This window comes from Quercus robur, chromosome 9 (genome assembly GCF_932294415.1).
Source record: "Quercus robur chromosome 9, dhQueRobu3.1, whole genome shotgun sequence".
Taxonomy (NCBI): Eukaryota; Viridiplantae; Streptophyta; class Magnoliopsida; order Fagales; family Fagaceae; genus Quercus; species Quercus robur.
Genome location: NC_065542.1, coordinates 26,440,099 through 26,460,005, shown reverse-complemented (window position 1 = coordinate 26,460,005; position 19,907 = coordinate 26,440,099). Strand labels below are relative to the sequence as shown.

The 19,907-nt window shown below is 33.2% G+C and overlaps 1 protein-coding gene across 7 annotated transcripts; it reads left to right on the top strand.

The window, feature by feature from the left end:
* Positions 1 to 339: 339 nt before the first annotated feature.
* On the top strand, positions 340 to 9,094 carry LOC126700146 (YDG domain-containing protein At5g47150-like). Of its 7 annotated transcripts, none has more exons than XM_050398153.1 (3): positions 340 to 770; positions 7,343 to 7,440; positions 7,812 to 9,094. In XM_050398153.1, the coding sequence occupies exon 3, from the start codon at positions 7,851 to 7,853 to the stop codon at positions 8,910 to 8,912; it is 1,062 nt and encodes a 353-aa protein (XP_050254110.1). In that variant the 5' UTR covers positions 340 to 770; positions 7,343 to 7,440; positions 7,812 to 7,850; the 3' UTR covers positions 8,913 to 9,094. The 7 variants fall into 7 exon arrangements, with proteins under 7 accessions (XP_050254110.1, XP_050254109.1, XP_050254111.1 ...); XM_050398154.1 differs by lacking the exons at positions 7,343 to 7,440; positions 7,812 to 9,094 and adding exons at positions 1,382 to 1,470; positions 1,859 to 3,110 and having other exon boundaries at positions 408 to 666; XM_050398151.1 differs by lacking the exons at positions 7,343 to 7,440; positions 7,812 to 9,094 and adding exons at positions 1,382 to 1,470; positions 1,859 to 3,110 and having other exon boundaries at positions 408 to 770.
* Positions 9,095 to 19,907: the final 10,813 nt, after the last annotated feature.

Sequence of the window (19,907 nt, the reverse complement as noted above, 5' to 3'; positions counted from 1 at the left end):
CCAAATTTGTCTTTCACCTTGTATGTTTCACGCGTATTGCTTTTTTTTGTTTCAATGTTTCACCTTATATTGTAACTTTGCTCTTTTTACTTCTTCCTTTTTCTCCCGCTAGCAAACACATTCCCCCAAAAAAAGTCACTTAAACATATATACAAATTTATAATTTGTTAATTTATACCACTGTAAGTAAGTGATAGACACATTCTACTACATTTGACTACTCACAAATACACAAATTAACCGGTTGTGAAATGAATAAAAAAATAAGTACATGTAATTATTATTATTATTTTTGAAGAAAAGCAAAAGTGAGAATGGTTGAATTAAAGAGAAGTAGAATTAACCTAAATATCACGTAACCTACTTTTAATGGAAGTAGAATTGTCCAAGCTCATACCAAAAGAGGTATTATATATGATGTGGGCTGGACTTTTAAGGTGCCTTGAACCCAATCAATACACTGATATATGCTTTAATCTGAAAAAGACAAATGTATTGGGTTAAACGGGAACTGGTTGAGTTCAGACTACAGAGCAAGAGTGGTAAAGAAAGCATTCACTTTCATTTCCTTGACACGCAAACAGAAACAAGGCTCTCTGCTCTGAAGTCTTTCCACTTTCAGTGACCATCTTTGCATGCATGACTCCAAATTTTCACCAAAACAATGTGCGTTTTTTCTGAGATTCATAGCATTTCAAGTCTCTTCTTGTTGTTTCTTCACTATCCTCTACCTATTCAACTCATTTTAGGTTTCTGAAGTACCAAGTAAAGTAAGTGTACCCATTTTGTCCTATTACAAGTGATTTCTTTTTGTGTTTCTATGTTATTTGTTTGAGTTGTTTCTTATTATCGTCTGGGCTATATAGAGATTTTGTTTTTGTGATTATACTATGTTTCATGTCTTTTGCTTTTAAAAATATTATATTTTCTTTTGTTGAAGGAAAAAATTTATTGATTTTTCTGGGTAATCTTCGGTTAAAAGCATGATTTACCTGTTTCATGTCTTTCCTTGTAATATGTGTTGATGTTAAGTGCTTATTATCCTATTACGTAGATTTCTTTGTGTGTTTCTATTATTATCATCAGGACTACATAGAGATTTTCTTTTTGTGATGGTAATATGTTTGATGTTTTTGGCTTTTAAGATACTACTTTTTTCTGGGTAATCTTCTATTAAAAACATGCTTTACCTGTTTGATGTCTTTCATTTTTCGATTGTAGTATGTTTGATGTATAGATTAGTTACTCTTGCTTTGTGGAGTTTGTTAAAAATTGTCCCAAATCCCTAATTTCCCTAATTTGATCTGGTTTGGATTTTCTTAGTATGTATGAAATGTCTATTCCTTGGTAAACAGGTAATGGTACTCCTTGTCTGATGTAGGTATTGATGTCTACTAGTAATGGCCCAAAGGTCTCTCACATGTGGAGGAACTTCTGATTAATTTGAGTTCTAAAGTGATTTTGAAACTTGTGAGTACTTTTTGGGTGTGCAAACACTTTGTGAATTCATGCCTTGCTACTCACAGATGTAGTCTATTGCTGAACCATGTCAATTCTTAGTGTTCTATCTTCTGTGCGGATGTGTTTATTTTTAAATTCTATCTTATTATTATTATTATTATTATTTGAGATCTTTCTATAGCCATAATATTTTTCACAATCAATCAAATTGCTATCATAGCTTTTGCATTTACAACATGTTTGATGTCTATTCACTCATGTTTGCTTTGTGGAGTAGCAAGTTCTCTTAGTTTATAATGCACAAACATGTTTGTGGTTCTCTTTAAATTATTATTATTTTTTATATGGATATGGATGATGTAATCTTTGTCTGATATATGTTTCTGCTTCTATACAGGTGTTCCTATAAATCCTTTGAAAAATCAAATTATAACGCATGATGGGTTTGTTTAATCCACCTATGCCTACAAAACAACGAGGTTTTGGATCTTCCTCCAACTCTAGCAGAGCTTGTGGTGCATTTGTGCGTCAGTGTGTTCCAAGTGAAGCTAAAGATAGTAATGCCACTGTAATGCGTGATAAAACTGCTTCTAAATTCAATAAGCCTAATGCTCCTAATGGCAGTGCTAAGGATATGCACAAAGTGCCAAGCTTTGGTCGATCAATTTCTGCTTCTTCTAATGTCAGTGTTTTAGGTAAGAAGAGGAAGCCCATGGAAGAATGCAAGCCATTGGTTTCAGATGAGAAATGTGATGGAACTTCCAAAAGAACTAGCGTGAGCTATACGTACAAACAAAATGAGGATGTTGTGAATCAAAAGCTTAGAGTTTGGTCCAAGTATTTCAAACCTATTGTTAGTCCTCGAAAGAAAGTGGAGGCGGCTCTGAATCTATTTAGAGAGTTGTTGAGCAAGCGCATGAGAGAAATGAAAGCAGAGTCAGACTTCAAAAGTGGGGCAACCAGGGCTGCTTATATGGAAGTGGCAAAGGATCTTCAATGGGAACGAAAATGGGTTAACGTAGACAAACGGATAGGACCTGTTCCTGGAATTGAAGTTGGTGACAAGTTTGAGTGTGCAACTGAACTGAATGTTATTGGTCTTCATCGTCAATTTCAGCGCGGTATTGATTATGTGATGAAGGGTAAACAAAAATTGGCCACAAGTATTGTTGCTTCCGGTCGTTATGCCAATTACATGAGATCACCTGAGGTATTGGTTTATATAGGTCAAGGTGGGAATCCAAGGGCTGGAAAAAGTGAACCAAAAGATCAGAAGCTTGAGCGTGGAAACCTTGCTTTGAAGAATAGTATGGAAGCCGGAACTCCTGTAAGGGTAATTCGAGGCTTTGAAAGTTCTAAGGCTTCGAAAAACATGATATACATCTATGATGGCTTGTATTTTGTGGATGAATTTACACAAGGAAGAGGAGAATTTGGCAAGCTTGTATTCAAGTTCGAGTTGATAAGGATTCCGGGGCAACCAAAGCTTACTATATAGGAGATAAATGTGGAAATGTTTTCTAGTTTTGCAATGCTAAGTAGATGTTTTCTGTTTTGTTTTTTGTTTTGCTTTCAAATCAGTAGGGATTTCTCTGTTTTGTAAACTTAGCTTTATTTAGTTGAAGTCATTTCTTTAAGTGTTTGATAAATACTGTTGTAAATGTCTAGATATCATGGGTGGTTTGAAGAAATTATAGAGGGTTATCTTAGAAACTTTGAGGGAAAAAATAAAAAGCAATTAAGATTTCTCCATTCAAAGTAATTAATTAAACCAAAGACATTCTGCCAGGACAACAGTTTTAGTAAGTATTGGCTAGCGCTTGGTTGTATCTATGTTATGACCGGAGATGATATGCTAGATAAGTTTTTATTTGAATTAGAAGTAAATTTTTATTTGAGAAGAAAAAAACAAATTAGAAGTATTTAAATTCAGGTGTAGTGATAGATTTTTATCTCTATAAGGTAGCAGTAGATTAGTATTATTATTTGTTTGTGTTCAAATTAACTTCTATGTTTTAGGATATGAATTAGGATTGATTCCTATGTTTTAGAATTTGTTGTTGAGATTATCTCATTCTTAACTATTTGTGCGTGTGTTTTTGTTTCTAGAAAAAAACAACTATTTATATAGTTTCTCAAAAAAAAAAAAAAAAAAAAACCTATATATATACATTAAATGCATTATTGAGAATTAAATATAAAATTAATCAAAATGTCTATTTTCCCTCTCAAGTTTAGAAAATTGGTTATCATTTTTTTTTTTTTGGGAAATAATAAAGACAGAAGACTCACTATCTTTTATATTCAGCAAATTATTCTGGTTCAGGACAGTCTATTGGTGGCAAGTGATGGTGGTAATTGTATTATAGCTAACCGCTCTGCCACCACCACCATTTTCATTGAGAATTTTGTGTAAATCAAAATTAAAAAGTTCTATTTTCAACCAAAACGACGGAAAACAAATAATTTTTTCCCAAAATCATTTTGCATTTCTTTTTTGAATGTTCTACTTATTACCTGAACTCCTCCCCTCCTTTCAAACCCTTAGTAACAAGGGAGTTGCCATTAATTAAATTATTTGGGTAGTCAGGGAAATCATTTCACATTGACACCGAAACAAATGGAGACTAATAAGTTTGTGTTAATTATAAAAAGGTGCCTCACTCGTGAAAATGAAATCATGTATTTCTTAACTTTGTAAAAGTTGTTCTTTTTCGGCATTATTGAACATTTTGGTACCGAAGACTAATTATTATTCAATTAGCCTTCCCTCTCACCGAAACTTGCATTTATGTCAAATTATGTTTATAAATTTCCATGTGTTAACAAGGTGAATGCATTTATTTCTATGGATTTTTATTATTTATTTTTTTGAGATAAGTAGACAATAGAGAGGGGGGGGGGGGGGGGGGTAGAGGTGGTTTAAATGTACTAATCATCTTTAGATGGTGCAATAATCACTTGTATAAAGGAAGTTTTATGGTTTTAATTATAAAAGTTATATAAGAAAAAATTTATTTGGAATACTTAAAAAAATTGATTTAGAATATGATATTCTTTATCATATTTAGTTGTTTTGGCTACAATAGAAACAAAAACCATCTAAAGGTAAAAAAAAAAAAAAATATATATATATATATATATATATATATATAACCACACATGCAATCAAATATAAAAATTAATCGTGCGGGTGCCCTTCAATTGGTTTGAAATAATTCAATATTTTTTGAATTCACTAAAGGAATATTTTTTTTAATTATATTAATCTTAACAATTTATATTTTCTAATTTCTTTAATATATATAATATGAAACCGCATAATTTTAATAACCTATATTTGTGTTATATGATTAAAAAATAGTATTAACACGCGTAAAGGATTTTTTACTAAGAGCAAAATTAATCAAACATAGTTCACATGGATATCGAAGATTTCAAAAGAGAACCTTTGAAATTTGAATTAATATCTATACTATATATAATAATAGAAGCATTGTATTTAATTTTGTAAAGCTAAAAAATCTCTTACTTTTCTTTGCTCTCACTAAGGGAGTCAATTTCGTACCTAAGACAGTTTTAATTTGGTTAGAGGAATGAAATATTTTTATACTAGTTGGGATCGGTGTACTGTTTCAAGATTACCATTATTTATAAATTTTTAATTTTCTATACGTACACACACACACACACATATATATATATATATATGTTTGTATTTATTTATGTAAGTATGATTTTTTATTTTTATCAATATAAAACTTAAAATCTAAATATTTTATAAACTTAACATTAACCCAATATATTATCTAAAATAAAATGTTTTTTTAATATTTTTTTTTCAATTTAATTTTTTTAAAAAAAATTGTACTAGCCAAAACACACAAAAATATCTCCAATACAAGCGGTATAGGCCGGCACAATTGGGATTTTTATCTAGTACATTTTAGAGGATCATACTAGTACTAGTTTAATGACCGGTACAATATATTTTCTCAGTAAGTTGGTACTGATACAGTATTGACTTCCTTGATTGTAGGGCTGTTAAGTGGGTTGAAATAAGTTGTATCACATTGATGTCAACTCAATACAACCTGTTTATTAAGCGTGTCAAGTGGGTCAAGTCAGGTCAACTTGCCTCATTAACAGACCATGTTAGGATTGAAGGATCATGATATGATTATTAGATGAGTTGGGTTCGAGTTAAGCTATTTAGTCTAATAACCTTACCTCGACACAACATGAACACGATACACTAACCTGAATTGACACCTCTACTTAAATATTACACACGCACTCTTTTTTCTCTCATTTTTCTTTTTATTTCATGATTTGTGCATAAATGAATGATAAACATTCTCTACCTACTACGTTAAACTACTTAAAAATGCACAAATTAACAAGTCGTGAAATGAGTGAAAAATGAATATGCATGTGTATATATATATATATATATATATATTTCCAGTTTGATGAAAAGCGTGAGTTCAAAATGAGAAATGGCTGTAATTACATTAACTTCTAAAGCATTAGCATGATGTCAAAAAAAACTTATTTTACATCCTTAAACACTATTTTATATATTTTACCAACTCATTTTATAACTCACCTTATATTTTAGTTTTTATTTTTACCTACAAGTCTACAACCTAATAAAATGACATAAACAATTTAATAAAATAATAAAAAGTATTACTTTTTTTTTTCTTTCTCATACTTACTTTTTCTCTTCACAGACCATCATAGGATTAAAATAATATTTTTTTTAACAACCTATGCTAGTGCTCTAGTAATAAAGAAATAGAAGTCACCAAAAATATCATTTAACCTTCTTTTTATAGAAGTATAAAATTCTAAACTTCTCCAACAAGTTCATACCAAGGCCATTATATGATGTGGGGCCGTGGGCTGGACTTTTATGGTTGCCGTGAACCCAACCAATAAGCTAAAACACACGTTATCTGAAAAAGAAAGTGCATTGGGTCAAATGGCCAATTGCGTGAGTACACCGAAGAGTAGAGAGTCGAATAGAAAGCATTTGTTATAAATGAGATTTTGGCGTCACACGCAAAGATGCTCTTCTGCTCTGCTCACAAAGCCCAGTTACTCAGAAGAAGCCGAAGCCTGTTCAGTGACCATCTTTGCATGCATGACACCAATTTTTCACTCAAAATAAATGTGTTTTTTTCTGAGATTCATTGCATTTCAATTCTTTGTGTGTTGTTTCTTCACTCATTTTAGGTTTCTGAAGTAGCAAGTAAGTACCCATTTGGCCATTAAGCAACTTTATTGTAACTTCTTATTATCCCATTACGTACATTTTTTTTATTTAAAATTTTTATAATTTTATAATTTTAATGTTAGTTGTTTTTTATTATCATTTGGACTATATAGAGATTTTGTTTTTGTGAATGTACTATGTAATGTTTCTGGGTAATCTAATCTTCGATTAAAAACATGCTTTACCTGTTCCATGTCTTTCCTTGTACTATGTTTTGATGTAAGTGCTTATTATCCTAGTACGTAGATTTCTTTCTGTGCATCTATATTAGTTGTTTCTTATTATCATCTGGACTATATAGAGATTTTCTTTTTGAGATTGTAATATGTTTGATGTCTTTCGCTTTTAAGACATTAATTTTTTATTTTTCTGGGTAATCGTATATTAAAAACATGCTTTACCTGTTTCATGTCTTTCCTTTTTCTGATTGTAATATGTTTCATGTATAGTTTAGTTACTCTTGCTTTGTGGAATTTGTTAGAAATTGTCTCAAATCCCTAATTTCCCTAATTTGACCTGGTTTGAATTTTCTTATATAATATGTATGAAAAGTCTATTCCTTGGTCAACAAGTAATGGTACTCCTTGTCTATGAATGTAGGTATTGATGTCTACTTGTAATGGGATGGCCCAAAGGTCTCTCGCATGGAGAAGAACTTTGGATTAGCTTAAAAGAGTTCTAAAAAGATTGTATTATTTGTGAGTACTTTTTGGGTGTGTAAAACACTTTGTAAATACATGTCCCACTACTTACGAATGTAGTCTATTGCCAAACCATTTAAATTCTTAGTGCTCTATCTTATATGTGGTTGTGTTTATTTTTAAATTCTTCTATCCTATTATTATTGAGATCTTTAATATTTTTCGCAATCATTTAAATTGGTATCATAGCTTCTGCATTTACAACATGTTTGATGTCTATTCACACATATTTTGGTTTGTGGAGTAGCAAGTTGTCTCTTTTTATAATGCACAAACATGTTTGTGTTTCTCTTTAAAATATTTAATTTTTTTTTATATGGATATGGATTTTGTAACTTTGTCTGATATATGGTTCTGCTTCTAAATAGGTGTTCCCATAAATCCTTTGAAAAATCAAGTTATAACGCATGATGGGTTTGTTTAATTCACCAACGCCTACAAAAGAACGAGGTTTTGGATCTTCCTCCAACTCTAGCAGAGCTTGTGGTGCGTTAGTGCCTCATATTTTTCCAAATGAAGTTGAATATCGTAATGCCACTGTAATGCGTGCTAAAAGTGCATCTGAATTCATTAAGCTTAATGCTCCTAATAGCAGTGCTAAGGATATGCACAAAGTGCCAAGCTTTGGCCAATCAGTTTCTGCTGCTACTAATACCAGTGTTTTTGGTAAGAAGAGGAAGTACATGGAAGAATGTAAGCCATTGGTTTCAGTTGAGAAATGCAGTGGAACTTCCAAAAGAACTAGCATGAGCTGTACATATAAACAAAATGAGGATTTTTTGAATCAAAAGAGTAGAGTTTGCTCTAAGTATTTCAAACCTATTGATAGTCCTCGAAAGAAAGTGGAGGCGGCTTTGAATCTATTTAGAGAGTTCTTGAGCAAGCGCAAGAGAGAACTGAAATCAAAGTCAAAATTTAAAAGTGGGGCAACCAACACTGCTTATAGAGCAGCAGCAATGGATCTTCGATGGGAACGAAAATGGGTTAACGAAGAAAAACGAATAGGATCTGTTCCTGGAATTGAAGTTGGTGACAAGTTTGAGTGTTCAACTGAACTGAATGTTATTGGTCTTCATCGTCAATTTCAGAATGGTATTGATTTCATGATGAAGGATGGAGAAAAATTAGCCACAAGTGTTCTTGCTTCCGGTCGTTATGCCAATCACAAGATATCATCTGAGGTATTGATTTATTCAGGTCAAGGTGGGAATCCAAGGGCTGGAAGAATTGAACCAAAAGATCAGAAGCTTGAACGTGGAAACCTTGCTTTGATGAATAGCATGGAAACTGGAACTCCTGTAAGGGTAATTAGAGGCTTTGAAGGTTCTAAGGCTTCGAAAGGCATGAGATACATCTATGATGGCTTGTATGATGTGGATAAAGTTACACAAGAACGAGGAGAATTTGGTAAGCTTGTATTCAAGTTTGAGTTGATAAGGATTCCGGGGCAACCGAAGCTTACCATATAGAGGATGAATATGGTAAATGTTTTCCAGTTTAGCAATGTTAAGTAGAAGTTCTCTGTTTTGTTTTTGTTTTGGTTTTAAATTAGTAAGGATTTTTAAGTAAAAGTTTTCTGTTTTGTTTTGGTTTGGTTTTGGTTTTAAATTGGTAAGGATTTCTAAGTAGAAGTTTTCTGTTTTGTTTTTGTTTTGGCTTTAAATATTAAGGATTTCTCTGTTTTGTAAACGTAGCTTTATATATTGAAGTGCTTTCTCTTAATGTTGTTGTGATAATGTTGTAAATGTCTAGATATCATGGGTGGTTTAATTTGAAGAAATTATAAAGGATTATCATGGCAACTTTTAGAGAAAAAAGAAATGAAAAGAGAAGAAGCAATTAATATTTCTCCATTCAAATTAACTGATTAAAGCAAGGACATTTTTCCAGAACAACAGTTTTGAGATATTGGCTTGTACCATATTTCTAAATAACGCACAATGGCTCCTTCCCTCATTTGGAATTGGTGATTGGGTTGTCAGTGCCGGCGGTCCTGTGGCCGATGCCAGGGGTCCTGTTGCTGGATCCCTGTCAAGCACGAAATTGATGTTTTTTTTTTTGCATGCATTGTCAATAACTCAATATATGCAAATATCGGTGTGGCTTTAGGTGTATGCCAAGATCAGTTTTGTCTCCTAAAGTATGTGACTTTGTTGCGTGGTGAAGCATGTTTGAAGATTGAGATCACGCCTACATTAAATGTGTTGGATTTGTTTCATGCTCTTTGCCGAAGTTGTTGACTTTCTTGTTGCATGGCTTTGTTGCATGCTTGCCGACACATGCACAACAATACTACTTGCAGAATTTTTTCTGCTCTATGTATATGGAGCTTGTTATTCAGAAGCGGTGTGGCAAAAGATGTAAGAGTGAAAGATCTCTTTGAAGCCTGGGTCTTAGTGGAGGGGTTGTGTAGAGATGAGAAAACCTCTCTTTGTTAATGGTTCAGCCCTTAGTTTTGTTTTCAGCTCCAACCTTTGAATTAAGAGAGAGAACTTTGTATTTATGTAAGAGAATAATTTGGGTGTATTGAGGTTTGGGCATGGTAAGAGCAACCGCATCAGCGGTTGCAAAATTTGTATGATACATAAAGTGCATCATTTTGCACATTTTAACCAAAAAAATGCCCACATCAGTCAGCGTAAAAGTGTGCAAATATGCATTATTGCTACAGTAACCGTGCATATATGCACAGTTACTGTAGCTCTTCCCATTTAATATTTTAGTATTTGTTTCTCTCTCCTCTCTGTACCTCTAACTTTCACCTCACTCTCTTTTTCTCATTTCATCAGATCAACTCTCTCAGGCTCACAACTCTCTCTTTCTCTCATCTCATAAATCTTTCTTCCTCTAGCTTCCATCGATCGCCGATCGCCATCATTGCTGATTGCCATCGCCACCACTTTCTCTTTCTTCCTTTGTTTCTTGTTCTTTTCGAGTCGAATGGGGTTGATCAGTGGGTTTCTCGTTGTTTGATCGTTGATCACTTGCCTTTGTTTCTCGTTGTTGCACAGTGGGAGGCCAGAGGTGTCGATCTTGTTGCTTAGGGTGAGGTGTCGATCTTGATAAGTGGGTTTTGATCCATTTTTTATTCTATTGGTTTTGTTTTTCTGGTTTTTTAGTTGAGCTTGAGACTGCCGTGATAGTGATTGTGGGTATGGGTTGGTGGTATCGCTGATTGTGGGTGTGGATCAGTGGTATCGGTGATTGTGGGTGTGGGTTGGTGGGTTGTGTGGATTCTGGTGTGATCGGCTTGTTTTTGGGGTTTTTTTTTTGTTGTTGTTGTTGTTGTTGTTGTTGTTGTTGTTGGATGCTGGTGTCGATCTTGTTGCATAGTGGGAGGTCAGAGGTGTCGATCTTGATGATGGTGGTTGCTTGATGATGGTGGTTGTGTGAGTTGTGTTGAGTCTGTAAGAGAGATGACAGTGTTAAAGAAATGAATATTTAATTGAATAAACATGTAGAATAGATAAACTGATGTTGGTGTTTTGTAAAAGTGGGTGTGTAAAATAGAAAAAATAAGTTTTTTCTTGCAAAATAGATGGAAAATTTACACTAACTGATGCGGTTGCTCTAAAAGAGTTATTATACCATTTTGCATTCCCCATAATTGTTAGTGAAAACCAGTCTTTCATATTTAATCTTCATTTGACTACCATTAGCAGAAACTAGTCTTTCAGTTGATTTTTCAAAATATTTTGAAGGAATCAATCCTTCTTGGATATAGTTCATATCCGCACCAAAATCAATCATAGCAATAATAGTGAAATGATAATCATGAGAAACAACATTTTTAACTTTTGTAAACCATTTTGGTATCAAAGCCACTCTTTTCTGGCCGGTGATAGTGTTGTTGTGTTCTCTGTCTCTCTGTTTGTGTTTACTCGAAACTTTGATACTCCTTTGTTGTGTTCCCTTTTTACCATCGTTAGCGCCACCCATGTCAAAAAGTGAATTTCCAAAACCGAACAGTAAAGCCCGTTTGAGCCAAGAGAGGGCGTGTAGGGCATGAGAGGTATAGGGTTGACTAGGGTATGTGTTACGAAATGCAATGATGTTAAGAAAAACATGATAATCGAGTGTTAAACCTAGGATAGTATGGATAGGTTGTAGAGATCCAACTCTTCTGTCAGCTCCAGGACTTGTTGTCTTCCTGATATTGTAAATGAAGAAGATCACAATGTTGAAGATAATGAATTGTTTCCTAATTTCCAGAAATGGAACATCCCTAAAGTTGATACTAAAACTGTTTATAAAACTAGTTTTGTTGAGAGTGCTTCTCATTCTGCTTATAAAGCTAGAACTGTTGAACAAATATTTTCTATTTCAAAAACTCATGAAAAATGTTGCTTGTTTTCTAAAAGAAATATTGGTGAATTTATTGCTGCTAAAAAAATTAGTTATTTGCATATTGGTATGGTTCAAGTTGCTATTAAACCACTCACCCGAAAGGATATTAATGCTTTTGTTCTCATGTGTTTACAAGATGCTAGATTTAAGAACTTTAAAGATAGCATTCTTGGTATGATTACTGCTTCTTTGTATGATGGTCCTGTATATTTCAACTGTTATCATGACCTTACTCTTGCTTTGGATGATCCTAATATTTTTAAAGTTTTAACTTTGAACATTGCTTCATCTGGTCATCACATGGAAGAAGGTAGTAAACCTTTTGCTTTGATTTATCGTATTTAATACAGACTTTTGGGTACTCAATTGAACTCTGGTGCTAAGATTAATAGAGAACCTTCTGGTAAAACCATGTTAATTCAATGTTCAACTCCTGATGCTAAACTTCAAGTTCCAAAAATGATTCAATGGCAAGACGTTAGGCTTCCCATTGAATGGTTGTTGGAGCATGAATCCCCTCTTGCTAAACCTGTTTTTGAAGAGCTAGATCTCACTCATATTCAACAATATCTTGATGGTACTGTTAAAATAAGTTTTCAAAACAATCAACCTTTTAGGATCAACGAAGGAGGACATTCCTTTGTTGGATTTGAAAGTATTTCAAAAAGAGATTAAGATCTCAATGATTTTTTGCAAAAGAATTTTGAAAAACCCACTGATTTAAAGTTAAAAGGTGTTTCAAGTGATAAATCTCAAATTAGCTCTGTTTACTATTCCACTAAACCTGAAGCTTCCTCTCCATATAACAGAACTGTGAATGAAGAAGAAGGTGACACTAAATCTTTTTGTTCATTCGATTATGATTTTCCTCCTATTGAAAATCCTGTTTACCAAAATCAATTAAAAGTTTTGACTGTTTTGGATGAAAACTTTGAAATAGATATGGTTTCCCTGTATAATGAATTTATGCTTGCTAAAAACAGAAATAAAAGAAAATATTTCCAAAATAATTTTGTTTAGTCTGAAAAAGACCGTCTTAAAAAAAATGGTTAGAAAAGATGAATCAATTGAAAAAACATATTTTATTTTTTGATTTTCTTGAAAACCATTATGTTTCAAAAGATGAAGTTCCAAAACAACATCTAAATGTGATAAAGAAATCAAATTTTGTTAAAGAAGATAAAACCATTGTTAGGTTTAGCCATTCGCCTCTTGAGACAGTTTTGATAACTTGTCAACAGAAGGAAGTGAAGGCCTCCTCTTTCAAAATTGCTGATGATCAAACTCCCATTGTTAGTATTATTGAACAAAACAATTTTACTAATGAATCTTTGCGTATTATTGGTCAACAGCTTGACTGCATTGAAGAAAAAATTGTTGAAAAAACTCTTGTTTCAAAAACTGAGATACCTTTGATTGATTTACCCAGTCAAGATAAAAAAGTGAAGTTTAAAACTTCTTAGGCAAAAACTCTTGACATTGTTGAAAAAATGTTTTTTGATCTAAAAGTTGAAACTGAGAGTACTTCTACAAGTACTGCTTGCACTATTTCAAGAAATGAAAAAGAAATTGTTTCTGAAGAAAATACAGATTTTGATACTGTTTCTGCAAAAAAAGTTTTTGATGATGATTTACCAGAAATTAAAAGATTTGTTGGAAATTCCAAACCCATGTCTTTTACAAAAAATTGGTATTCAAAACCTACTCCTCCTGATATGCAGTTTGAAGAAAGAGCTTTTCAAACACAATTTTCTGTTTCTGCTAATAAAATTTATGAATGGAATATTGATGGTTTGTCTGAACAGGAAATCATTAATAAAATGAGTCATATGTCTATGGTTGGAATTGCTTGTATTAACAATCATAATCTTGATCACCCTGAAATTGTTGAACTCCTTGTTACTGGTTTTTCTGGTACTCTTCGTGGATGGTGGGATTCATATCTCACAGAAGATTCCAGAGAATTTATTAAACATGATATTAAAAAGAATGATGAAGGATTGCCTATTTTTGATGAAAGAATTGGCAAAGGTATACCTGATGGTGTCAATACCTTGGTCTATCTTATTCTCAAACATTTTGTTCGTACTCCATCTCATATTTCGTCTTGAATTTCTGATTATCTAAATAATTTGAGATGCCCTGCTATGTCTGATTACAGATGGTACCGAGATGTTTTCATTTCCAGAGTTATGCTTTGGAAAGATTGCTACAAGCCTTATTGGAAAGAAAAGTTTATTGATGGTTTGCCTCCTATCTTTGCTCATAAGGTAAAACAAGAGTTAATTGGTAAAAATGATTCCATTGATTATGATAATTTAACTTATGGTGATATTTTAAGCACTATTAAAAAACTTGGTATTAATATGTGTAATGATGAAAAATTGTTAAAATACCAATTAAAGAATATAAGAAAAGCTAAATATGAAATGAGTAATTTTTGTGAACAATATGGTTTGCCCCCTATTACCCCTTCTAGGCAAAAGGGTAAAAAACATGATAAAAGTTTTAGTCATAAAAAATATAAAAAATACAAAACCAACTTTGTTAAGCCTAATGATTTCTATGCTAAAAAGAAAAATGTTTCTAAAAAATATGATAAACAAAGATCAGGTAAAGATAAATGTTTTAACTGTGGTAAACCTGGACACTTTAGTAAAGATTGTAAACAAAAACCTGGTAAGTTGAAAAACAAGTTTAACATGTTACATATTGATGATAATGAACAAGAAGTGTAAGGTTGAATTTAATCAACCATTTTATTGGCTTTATTCCGTGCCAAATTTGCTTGTATTTTAGCATTTAGTAACCCTGTATTTAGGTGGGTTTGTTGTAAGGGTAGTGAGTGAGATAGAGTGTTGATTGCTCAAGAGTGTGTAAGAAAACAGAGACTTGCGGCTTGTTCTCACGGGTGGCTCGCGGCTTCAAGCCGCCAGACGCAGCACACGTGCCAAGCGTGCCAGAAGGTGAACAGTCATGCTAGCTGGAGCACTACAGGACAAAACAGGACAACTGGCCATACGGTTATCTCGCGACTGGATCTCGCGACTCAGTCAAGTCGCGAGGTCAAGCCGCGAGCCACCCTTATTTTGTAAAACTTGACGTTTCACATTCCTCACTCACTCCAGCATAAATACCCCTTATACTCACAAATGAAAGAGAGCTTCCATAGAGAATTTTGAAAGAGAAACCCTAAAGAAAAACAAGATTGATTCACCTACAATCTATACATTAGAGTCTCTTCAAATTCCTCAACTCTCTTCCTCTCCATTGTCAAATCCTTGAGAGGCATTTTACCAAAACCTTGTTCTCACCATATTTATCACTGTGAGAGGGATGTTTGGTTTTCTAGGAAGCAATTAGGAAAGAACCAATCTACATTGGTTGATGCTACGGTCTAGTAGCAGAATCTGGGAAGCTAGAAAAGAAAAAGGTTTGGCGCAACCTCGTTGGAGCAAGAAGCTTGGAGGGCTTAGGTGCACTGGGTAGAGTAGGCTTGGAGGGTCTATTGCTGTCCATGTATCCCAACTACATTTTTTAGTGGATTGTTTACCGCTTGGAGGGCGGCGGAGAGGTTTTACACAGAGGATTTCGGTTTCCTCTTCGATAACACATCGCGTGTTGTCTTTGTGTTTGCATCTTCCTTCCCTTTTATCTTTGCGTTTTATTATTTGCTGTGGGTTATGATTTTAATTTGGCTTAGATAGTTTTTCCAATTCTATATTATAGCTTATGTTCATTTTCTGCACACAGTTGTTTGACATAAAGCTTGAATTGGTTAATTTGTTAATTGGGGGTCTAAACGTTCAAGGGTGTTTATACACATATTTGAACTTTCAAGAAGAATTATTCAGAATCCTTGAGTCAAACAATTCGTCTGATTCTTTGGAAGATGATTTTTCTTCTTCATCTAATTCTTGCTATTAATCTGTTGATGATTCCTCTGATTCACCTAATGTTAAAATTGGTTGTAGAGATTCATGTTGTAATGTTATTAAATCTATTAATGTTCTCACTAGAAGTGAAGAAAATGAAAGTTTGATAATCAAATTAATAAATCAAATTGGAAACCCTGAATTACAAAAAGAATATTTGGATAAGTTTAAGAAAAATTTGATAAAAGATGAAACTAGTAAAAAACTAAAATCAATTGTAGGCTTTGAAGAAACTTTGGAAAGATTTATTAAAAAGAAATCCAAAGAATTGACTGATAATGATCTTCAACGTGAAATTAATGTTGTTAAACAAGAAATAAATGAATTAAAACATGAATTTAAAAACATTAAAAGTGATAACAATAATCTTAAACAAGAATTGATAATGTTAAAAATTGATAAAAATCTTAATACATCTGATAACAAACAAGGTGAACAAGATGAGCACAAAGATGGAGATGAATCCAGTCAACAGACTCTTCTTTCTGATAAAGGTATTGTTGATAATTCCCAACTCAATCTTGTTAATAAATTGCTTCCTCCAAAATGGTTTACAAAAGTTAAAATTGTTGTTTCCCAGGATTATCATTTCACTGTTATTGCTATGATTGATTCTGGTGCGGATATGAACTGTATCCAAGAAGGATTAATTCCTTCAAAATATTTTGAAAAATCAACTGAAAGATTGGTTTCTGCTAATGGTAGTCAAATGAATATTAAATATGAATTGAATAATGCTCATGTTTGTCATGGTAATGTCTATTTCAAGATTCCTTCAGTCCTTATGACTGATAAAGTGATTCTTGGTCTGCCATTTATAAATGCTTTGTATCATTTTCTTGTTGAACATGATGAAATTAATACTAATCCTTTTGGACAGAAAGTAAAATTCAAATTTGCTTCAAAGTTTGAAATTGATGTTGATGCTTTAAATTTGATTCATGCTAAAACCAAACATTTTAACTTCCTTCAGCAAGAAGTAAGATACAAGAAAATTGTTGAACAACTTTCTGATAAATTATTGCAATTAAAAATTGATAATTTTCAGAAAATTTTGATTGATGATGTTTGCTCTGATGCTCCTAATGCTTTTTGGCATGAGAAAATACACATTGATAATTTGTCTTATGTTGAAAACTTCCCTATTAATGTGCTTATTCAAGACCTAATGATAGGTTCTTGCCAATGTTTCATAGATATTGCTAAAGGTAATATTCATAGCACCAAAATGTTAACTGCTATTGATTGTCCTAACTTTATCAATATTTCTTCCCAAGAATCGAAGCATGTTACGTGGATAAGTACCACTAATAAGTGGAATAATACTAATACTTATACCACTAGTAAGTGGATTATTATGACTTCCTCGGCAGAGAGGAGGAACAAGGGAAAAGCACTAGCATAGGGCTATTCTCAAGACAAAAGGCTCCCAGCGGGACAACCTTTTGCAATGCATGAAGGCGCATCTTCTGGAGTAAAATCCAGAGGATCAACATCCCCTCAGGAATTTGTCCTGGCAGAGGTGACATCTTCCAGTGGTGATATGATAATTGCTTTGTAAGAAGTTTTGTCTAAAAGGTTACAATTCCACAATGGAACCTATTTAGAACTACTAGATTCTATCAAATTTATTCTTGATATCCTTCAAGCTGCTTTTATTCGAAACCACCGCAACCTCTTCTTGCAAACTCTCCGAGCACTTGAAATCCACCTTGTTAACCTTACTGCACAAAATGAGGCCCACATAAGCCACTATGCTAACCCTGTTTCAAAAAATGAGGCTTTTAGAAGCCGTCTTGTTCACTACCTAAACATTGATCCCTACACTAGTCAACTCTTTGGCAAAGAGGAAATTCATTCAATGGATAAAATGACTATAATGGGCATTGATTATGCTAGATTGAGTCTTAAGACCCAATCTATGTTAAGAAGTGCTATTGCCAACTTGCCAACAGATAAACAATCTCGTATTCTGGGAAGCAAGGCTATGTTTAAGTCTTTTGACTTATGGTACAAATATTTCAAAAAACTTGTTACAACCACTATTCCTGATCCTGATGAACTGGATGAAGCTGACAATGCCTTTGTCCAATTAGATTTGGAAGAACACTTTGGGACCAGTCTCAGAGTGTATGAAAAGAAGCATCTGTTTCCAAGACTTCCGGTCAATTATGAAGAAGAAACAGATGATGATGATGACAGGGACCCTGACTGGCTGTCCTAGATGTTTGAGGATGATTTTATCTGGTTTATCAAGTTAACAAGACATGACTAGATTAGCCAGTTCCCGTAAATTATTCAGAGATCTGTTTCACAAATTAACAGCCCTTCTATTTCTATTAGATGCTAGAGCACCTTGCTGAAATGGGAAAGAGATAATTGGATGGAAGTCTAGCCCTCAAAACATCTCATTCTCATTAATGGGTTCACTCATCAAGGTCAATGAAGGAGATTCCCACCTATCCTTTAAGGACCCTTTTGCTCCTGCTGATTGTTGGAGAAACTATTTCAATAATCAAATTATTGAGACTATCCAAGACCTATGGAAGGACTATCATTTCATAGGAAACACAGATAGAATTCATGTTTTTGGTATTAAACCTTACATCTATGTAGTTCGCCATTTAGAAAGAACTAGCCATGATGATCCAAGAAAGTTCCTTACACTGGGAAAAAGTCCTGTTTATGAGCCAATTTTATATTGTGGATTTTGCAACCAGTATGCTGTTTATCATGAACATGAATGTGATTCTCCAAGGGATCCTTATGATGGTTATCCATCCAATGCTCCTTCTATTGATTGAAGAGTAGCTTCCCTAGGCTACTACTGATTGGAGGCTACAACTATTGCTACTATTGCTACTATTGATAATGCTAAATTGATTCCCCTATTTGTCTGGTTTGCACAATAGCCAAAATACTATAATGTTCACTCCTTGGTAAAGGCTCCTACTTTGGTTTTACACCAATGCTCCACTACCCCATGCGTAAATAACGATGTTCAAAGAGTTTCTTTTGGCTTTTAGTCATTTCAAAGTCAGAAAGATTCTTCTGCTCTTTTGGCCATTCCAAAGTCTACTATTGTTGTTTCCTAATGCTCAGAAAGATTCTTTTGGTCTTTTGGCCATTTCAAAAGACTACTATTGCTCCATGCGTAAAGTCTTCTACATGATGGTGTTTTGGAAATTCTTTTGACTTTTTGTCTTTTCAAGCCTTCTTTGGAAATGCTTTGTTGATTACCCATGCTCTACTGAGATGCTCTTTGGAAAAGGAGTTTCCTCAGGCTTATGATGATGTTCTTTGAAAAAAGAAGTTTCCTCAGGCTTTTGGTCTTTTCAAGTCCTCTTTCAGCAAGACTTGGCACTTTAGATTGAAGAAAATGATAAGATTTTGCTGCTGAATGTTTGAGTCCAAAAAGTGAAAAACACTGTTCACTTTTTACTGTTCGTAGATTACTGTTCACCGATTACTGTTGTCTTTTTATTGTTCACTTTTACTGTTCAGTCCGAATTTTTGCCTATTTAAGGGGGTTGTCCCTTAAGTTTAACTGAGAATTCTTTCTTTAGAACTTTTTCCTTTTAGAAGCCCTTTTCTAGAGAGAGTTCCTTGTTTCCACCTAGTATTTCCTACCACTATTTCCCTACAAATCTTGTAACTAGAACTAGTACAAGCTTTGTAACTATTGAACTGTTTCAACCTTGTAACCTATTGAGATCTACTGTAAGTATTGTTATCTATTTTCAATAATAACTACTTTCAGTGTTTAGTTTGTTCTATACTTTAAATTATTTTGATCTATTTGGCTGGTTCCATCGCCTTATTATTGTTGTAATCTATATTGCTTGGCCGGTTCTACGGCCTTACTATTGTTTTCCTATTTATATATATAGAAAGCAAATTTTATTGCTACTTTTATAAAACTTATATAAGAAACACTTTCTGCCGGTGGGGTTCTAAATAACTAAACTTGTAAATGCTCTTGGTCGGATGATAAGAGCAACTATCATGAAGCGAATCTATTGTTTCTATATAATAAAAAAAATGGAATACTTATTATATGTTTATCTAAAGAAAAAAAAATTGTTTTAAAATAGGACATTATTACTCATATTTAGTTGCTTGGACAAAGAAACTCTCGATTCTGAATAAATTTTGTAATGGCAATGGAGAAAAGGAGAGGAA

What these genes read in the sequence shown, in the direction of transcription:
- LOC126700146 (XM_050398152.1), top strand. Translation starts at nt 7,851, where the DNA reads ATGATGGGTTTGTTTAATTCACCAACGCCTACAAAAGAACGAGGTTTT.